Source organism: Theropithecus gelada, unplaced genomic scaffold, assembly GCF_003255815.1.
Source record: "Theropithecus gelada isolate Dixy unplaced genomic scaffold, Tgel_1.0 HiC_scaffold_15829, whole genome shotgun sequence".
Taxonomy (NCBI): domain Eukaryota; kingdom Metazoa; phylum Chordata; class Mammalia; order Primates; family Cercopithecidae; genus Theropithecus; species Theropithecus gelada.
In genome coordinates, this window is record NW_020257580.1 from 1 (window position 1) to 7,134 (window position 7,134).

The following is a 7,134-nucleotide window of genomic DNA, read 5'->3' on the forward strand; positions in this document are numbered from 1 at the left end:
GTGGATGGATGGGTAGGATTGGTAGTAGAAGGATGGGTGGGTGGATAAATGGATATCTGGAAGGAATGGATGGATGGATGCATGAATACATAGATGGATGATGGATGGATGGATGGATGGATGGATGGATGGATAGATGAATGGAAGAATGGGTGGGTGCGTGGGTGGATGGATGGAAGAATGGATGGATGGATGGATGAATGGATGGATGGATAGAAGGATGTGTAGGTAGAAGGATGGGTGGATGGGTAGATGAGTAGAAGGATGGGTTGACAGAAGGATAGGTGGGTGGAAGGATGGGTGGATGGGTGGATGGACAGAAGGATGGATGGATGGATGGATGGATGGATGGATGGATGGATGGATGGATATAAGGATGAGTGGATGGATAGATGGATAGGTGGAAGAATTGGTGGATGGATGAATGGATGGATAAGTAGGTAGAACAATGGGTGGATGGATAGATGGATGGCTGGAAGGATGAGTGGAAGGGTGGATGGATAAGAGTGGTAGGTAAAAGGATGGGTGGGTGGATATATGGATAGCTGGAAGGATGGATGGATGCATGGATACATGGATGGAAGGACGGATGGATGGGTGGACAAAGGATGGGTGTATGTATGGATGGATAGAAGGATGTGTAAAAGGATGGGTGGATAGAAGGATGAGTGGGTAGTAGGATGGGTGGATAGTGGATGAATAGAAGAATGGGTAGGTAAAAGGATAGGTGGGTAGAAGGATAGGTGGATGAATAGATGGATAGCTGGAAGGATGAATGGATTGATGATAGAAGAATGGATAGGTAGGAGGATGAGTGAATGGACAGATGGATTGGATGGATGGATGGATGGATGGATGAAGGATGGGTAGGTAGAAGGATGGCTGATAGAAGGATGGATGGATAGGATGGGTAGGTAGAAGAATGGGTGGATGGTTGTGTGGACAAAAGGATGGATGGGTGGGTGGATTGACGGATGGTTGGAAGGATGAGTGGACAGAAGGATGGGTGGGTAAATGGATGAGTGGATGGGTGAATGGGTGGTTGGAAGGATGAGTGGTGGAAGGATGGATGGGTGGCTGGCTGGAGGGAGAGACAGCGGATGCTTCCCCTTAGAGGACTGCTGCCTCATACTTCAGACACCACTAAACCTGGTGTCTCTTCCTAGTCCTGGCCCAGAAGGAGCCCCACACTCTACAGCTCCTTGACACTCCAGGAGAGAGGCAGCTCTGCGCTTCCAGCCAGGATCTGAGACCCACTTGCTCACCTGTGCTCGTGTAGTGGATCTTCCAGCCTGTGTGGTCTCCTGACTCATCTGTGACAAAGGTGATGGTCACCGTGTTGCTTTTTGTTTCAATCCTGCGGGGCAATGTCTTCCCACAGAACGGGCCGTGTTCTTCACTGTCTGTTTGAATCTGAGAAAGAAGCTCATGAATGCAGGGGAGCGGCTGCCCGGGTCTGGCCTGGGCCAGAGGGAAGCAGCCCACCTCCTCAGCAGTTCAGGGAGAGCCAATGAGGCCACCCCAGGCCACGGATCGGGGTGCCCCTCCCCGCTCTCCCTCCCACACTTGTACTCAAAAGGCCCCAGCCTTGGACCCCCACAGCACCTGGAGAGGTGGGGGGGTCACTGAAGGTGACAGGAACATGGTGGGGACCGTGCTGCAGGAAGTAGGGGGTGCAGCTGGGCTGAGGGGGAGGATCTGGGACAAGATGATGGCCCCAGAAGCCAGACCTTGAGAAAGTCGTAGGGACACAGGGTTTCAGGGTGCGTCTCCACATCGAAGGACTCCACAAAGTCCAGAATGACACTGAACCCCTCCTCCAGGCAGATGCTGTAAGTACAACTGGAGAGTTTGGGGTACGGCTGTGGGTATTCAGGGCTGCTGAGCTCCCCAGACCGCTGGGTGAAGACCTGGCCAGAGCACAGGGCTGGAAGGAGGGAAGGCGGGGGAGTGACTTGGTGTGCCCTCCATCAGCCCTCGCACCAACAGCAGGGTGGGTGCCTTGGGGAGCAGGAAACTGGGACAGAGATGTGGCTGGGACATCTGCATCCCTGGGTTGGGCTGGGCCCTGCAGACGGCCAGTCCCTGAGGCCTAGCCAGAAACCAAACGACCCACCCGATGGCTGAGGGGCCACTTAGAGAAGGGGTTTCTCTTGCTTTGAGGCTTTAGCGTCATGGAGTGCATGGGCCCTCGCTCACACCCCAAGAGTGTGGTGGTGTCCTGGGCCAGAGTTGCAACCCCAGGGTGGGGGCTAGAGCATTGAGTTCCACCAGGCCCTGCCGGGGTGCAGGGCAGGGGTGGATGGACACACAGGAAGGAGGAAGAGGGGACACTCTCCTTGGTCCCTGGGAATTCGGGAAAAGAGAAGGGCGTCTCCTAGAGCCTAAGGGCCCCTTTGGCTCTCCCCCAAATTACCCTACAGCCACCCCAGCGATTCCAAAGTTTATTCATCAAGGGTCTCCTACCCGAACCCAGCCAAGACCAGCCAGCCCCCTGGGTTCCTGGGGGAACCGTCTGGAAGAAGGGTCTCTCATCACCCCCTTCCGCCAGGTCTGGCCCCTGTCCTGGGGACAGCTCCTGGAAGTTCAAGGCAACAGTGATCATGACTGAGTCTGGCGCTCTCCTTCCTCGCTGGAACAGCTGATGCTGCTGCCACAGGCAGGGCATCGGGCTGGGTTCCATCCCTCAAGGAAGGCTTGGTCCCCATCCCATACCACCACCCCACCCGCAGCTGCAGTGGGGGGCATTCGAGTTGTGAGGCCTCTAGGACGTGGGGAGCCCCCACATTGCCTGCCTCCTTCCACATGGAAGTGACCTATGGGGCAGTGGGAATCACCCCTGGATTTGGGGGAACCAGACTGCTCCCTCCATGAATACCTCCCAGGGTGTCTCCTCTGTGGGTCAGGCTCCTCCAGGCCAGACCCTGAATGGGGGTGATTCAAGATTACTCTGGGCTCAGCCTCTGGGGGACCTGGACGCGAGCGAGGCCCTGCCACTCTCTGGGTCTCAGTGCCTCATCTTCAAAACGGGGGGTGAGAGCAAGCCCTTCTGGCCAAGGAGCCTGTGGCCCCATGGAGGAGGCTCCCACAGACCTGGGGTTCATGAGGCTGTGAGGAGGGACAGCAGAGAGGAGCGCACCCCGCCACCTCCTGACCCTCCCACCCCAGAGACACGCAGCAGCAGGTGGGGTGGAGCCAGGTTTATTATTGGGTCCGTGGGGGGTGAATGAGAGTTGGGGCACAGCCATCTCAGCCCGACCCGGAGCCGAGGCCAGCAGGCTGGCTCTGGCTTCTGACCTGCTGGGCAGGCCGGAGCTCCAGGGGAGGCTAGAGGCTCTGCTCTGTAAAAAAGATCAGAGAGACGAGGAGAGACACCGAGAGGGAGAAACCAAGTGTGGGGAGGCAGCGTCAGCGCCAGCAGGTGGGGCTGCCCATGCCCCAGAACACTGGCCAGTTCCACGGTGCAGGGATGGGGTCCCAAGGAACCAGGGCTAGATCCCCCCGACTCTCCCACCCCAGGAGCTGGCAACAGCTGCCCCGGCGGGAAGTGGCTACATGAGGGGTTCCCAGAACCCAGCTAGGGCCAGGTACACAGCGAGGTGTTAGAATTAGCCTCAGTTGGTGGGGGAGGGTGGCACTGGGAATGAGTCTGGCTGCTGGGAGGGGAAAGCAGGGTTGAGAAGCGGAGCTGCAGGCGGGAGGGCCTAGAAGCACCCAGTGTCCAGGGCCCAGGCCCTCCGCACCCCTGGGCAAAGCAGCAATGGCCCTGAGGAGCCCCATGTATCCCAGGACAGGGTGCGCTGGGGCCCAGGCAACCTCCCTCACCTGAGCAGGTGCGCTTGTTACGGTGCAGGATGTAGCCTACACGGCAGGAGCAGTAGAAACCACCCAGGTGGTTGTGGCAGTGGTGGTCGCAGGCGGGCGCCTCTCCCGGGGCCACCTGGCACTCGTCAATGTCTGGGGGAGAGGCAGGGCCAGGCAGGCCGTCAGAAGGGAGAGGAGGGATCCAGCCTGGCCTCCTCCCAGGAGACCCATGACCTCAGAGTGGACCTCAGAGGAGGCCTCATCCTGTCTAGGGTGGGGAACTGGTGTGGGGCCAATCACCTTCAGGCCTAGGGTTGCTACAAGCTCCCGGCAGCCCTGGGAGAAAGATGCAAACATCACCTCTGTTAAACCAGAGGGAGTTTCAGTGTCCGGCCCAAGGCCACCCCGCTAATGATGGAGTCAATCAAACCCAGGGGGCGGGGCTACAGTGCCGAACCCTTGCAGCCGCTTCCTAAGGAGCAGAGAAATTGAGCCACTTGCATGAGGTCACACAGTTGGTCTCTGCAGGGACTGAGATCTGAAATCAAACATCCTGGCAGCGCTCCCCCTGGCAGGGCCCCACTTTGTCAGCTGTAAATGGGGTCCTCAGCCCCTGCATCATTTTCGTTTTTTGTTTTTTGAGACGGAGTCTAGCTCTGTTGCCCAGGCTGGAGTGCAGTGGCACGATCTCAGTTCACCACAGCCTCCGCCTCGCGGGTTCAAACACTTCTCCTGCCTCAGCCTCCCTAGTAGCTGGGATTCCAGGTGCATGCCACCACGCCCAGCTAATTTTTGTAGTTTTAGTGGAGATGGAGTTTCACCATGTCGCCCTGGCTGGTCTTGAACTCCTGACCTCAAGTGATCAGCCAGCCTCGGCCTCCTAAAGTGCTTTAATTACAGGCGTGAGCCCCCACACCCGGCCAGTCCCTGTGTCACTTGAGGCGATGCTGTCCTCAGGTCCCTGGCTCAGAGTTGGCGCTCAGCCCATGTGAATGGAGGTCACGGTCACGGCTGTTTTGGTCTTTGCATTGCAGCTGGTGTCAGGCCAGAGGTCCCTCCCCTGCCCTGGGGGAGGTGGGGAAACTGAAGGCAGGGCTGCCTGGCCTAAGACAGAGTTACCCCCACAGTCAGCTGCGCAGACTCAGATGTCGCAGGTCCCCTCTTGGCTCACCCTCGGCTGCGTAGAAGGCCTCGAACCCTGTGAACGGCTTCTCGTTGGAGTAGTCGGAGCGGAAGGTAATGTCCAGGCTGGAGCCCAGTGAGTAGAAGGTGTCGTTGCCGGGGGCCCGCTCCGTGTCTGTGCTCTCATGCCCACACAGCGTGGCCAGCACCTTGGCCCCCGAGCTCAGCTGTGGGGTCAGGTGTCACAGGGAGGGAAGGCAAGACCAGGCCTGATCTCCCTCCTGGCCAAGCCTGGCCCCTGCTCCCAGGTCTCCCTGAACCCTGGCTACTCCGTGTGAACCCCCTGATCCTGAGAGACCCCAGCCCTCCCGTCCTGACGGCACCTTGACGAAGTCGTACTCGCAGAGGTGGGAGAGCTCCAGGTCAAAGTGGGTGAAGTAGAGGCGCAGCCGGTAACCGGGGGGTGCGGTCAGGGTCCAGCGCCACTCCTGGTCATTGGCGTACTCCCCTGGAAAGCCAGGGGATGCCAGGCGCCCAAACACAGGTTCAGGCCACTTCGGGCCCAAGGGGGTGGCCACCGAGCCACACAGCAGGCCCAGGAGGGTCAGCAGCCTGCGGGCAGGGCAGGGGCGGTGAGGGCCCAGGCCTGTGCTCCCGCCCCACACCCTGCAGGGAGTCTGTGGGCGCCCACCTACCTCATGGTGTGCCCGTCCAGCTGGCCTGGCCTGGTCTGCAGCCCTACACTGGTCTCACCTTTGATCTGTTTGTCCAGTGACCTGCCCCTGCCCCCAGCCTCCCTGACTCTGGGATTCTGGGAATCACCTCCATGACTCCAGCCGGCTCAGAGTTCCAGGCAGGGAGGACAGGCTGCTCCAGGAGCCAGGAGTTGGACCTAGGCAACAACAGCTTGGAAACAAATCCTGGCTCTGCCCCCTCCCCTCTTTTTTTTTTTGGATCCTGTTCTGTTGCCCAGGCTTGAGTGCAGTGCTGCAATCATAGCTCACTGCAGCCTCTACTTCCCGGGTTCAAGCAATCCTCCCACCTCGGCCTCCCAGGTGGCTGGGACCACAGGTATGCAATGCCATGTCCGGCTCATTTTACCCCTTCCAGGAATGTGTCTAAGTTTCTGCTGGGGTGAGGGGATGGGGAATGGGGATTGGCTAGGTGGTGGTGGTGGTGTTTTCTTTTTTTTTTTTTTTTTGTTGAGACGGAGTCTCGCTTTGTCACCCAGGCTGGAGTGCAGTGGCCAGATCTCAGCTCACTGCAAGCTCCGCCTCCCAGATTTATGCCATTCTCCTGCCTCAGCCTCCTGAGTGGCTGGGACTACAGGCGTGCACCACTAGGCCTGGCTAAGTTTTGTATTTTTTTTTTTTAGACGGAGTCTTGCTCTGTTGCCCAGGCTGGAGTACAGTGGCACAATCTCAGCTCACTGCAAGCTCCGCCTCCCGGGTTCATGCCATTCTCCTGCTTCAGCCTCCCCAGTTGCTGGGACTACAGGTGCCCGCCACCACACCCAGCTAATTTGTTGTATTTTTAATAGAGACGGGGTTTCACCGAGTTAGCCAGGATGGTCTCTATCTCCCGACCTTGTGATTCACCTGCCTTGGCCTCCCAAAGTGCTGGGACCACAGGCGTGAGCCACTGTGCCTGGCATAAGTTTTGTATTTTTAGTACAGACAGGTTTCACCATGTTGGCCAGGCTGACCTTGAACTCCTGATCTCAAGTGATCTGCCCACCTTGGCCTCCCAAAGTGCTGGGATTACAGGCGTGAGCCACCACACCCAACTTTCATGTTTTTATTTTTTGTAGAGAGGTCTTGCTGTTGAAATGGGAAGTTTTGCTGTTGCTCAGGCTGGCTAATTTCTTTCTTTTTTTTTTTTTTTGAGACAGAGTTTTGCTCTGTCGCCCAGACTGGAAGGCAATGGCACAATCTTGGCTCACTGCAACCTCCGCCCCCTGGGTTTAAGCGATTCTCCTGCCTCAGCCTCCCAGGTAGCTGGAATTACAGGCAAGCACCACCATGCCTGGTTAATTTTGTATTTTTAGTAGAGATGGGGGTTTCTCCATGTTGGTCAGGCTGGTCTCGAACTTCCGCCCTCAGGTGATCTGCCTGCCTCGGCCTCCCAAAGTGCTGGGATTACAGGTGTGAGCCACCGTGCCCAACCTCAGGCTGGCTAATTTCTTTTTTTTTTTTTTTTTTTTTTTTT

The 7,134-nt window shown here is 57.6% G+C and overlaps 1 protein-coding gene across 1 annotated transcript; it reads right to left on the bottom strand.

Moving 5' to 3' along the window:
* Positions 1-3,185: 3,185 nt before the first annotated feature.
* LOC112617031 (mannan-binding lectin serine protease 2-like) lies at positions 3,186-5,652 on the bottom strand. The gene is made up of 5 exons (XM_025373763.1): positions 5,622-5,652; positions 5,310-5,538; positions 4,976-5,153; positions 3,826-3,957; positions 3,186-3,341 (listed from the first exon to the last, which is right to left on the bottom strand). Exons 1-5 carry the CDS (start codon positions 5,624-5,626, stop codon positions 3,328-3,330), a joined length of 558 nt encoding a protein of 185 aa, XP_025229548.1. The 5' UTR covers positions 5,627-5,652; the 3' UTR covers positions 3,186-3,327.
* Positions 5,653-7,134: the final 1,482 nt, after the last annotated feature.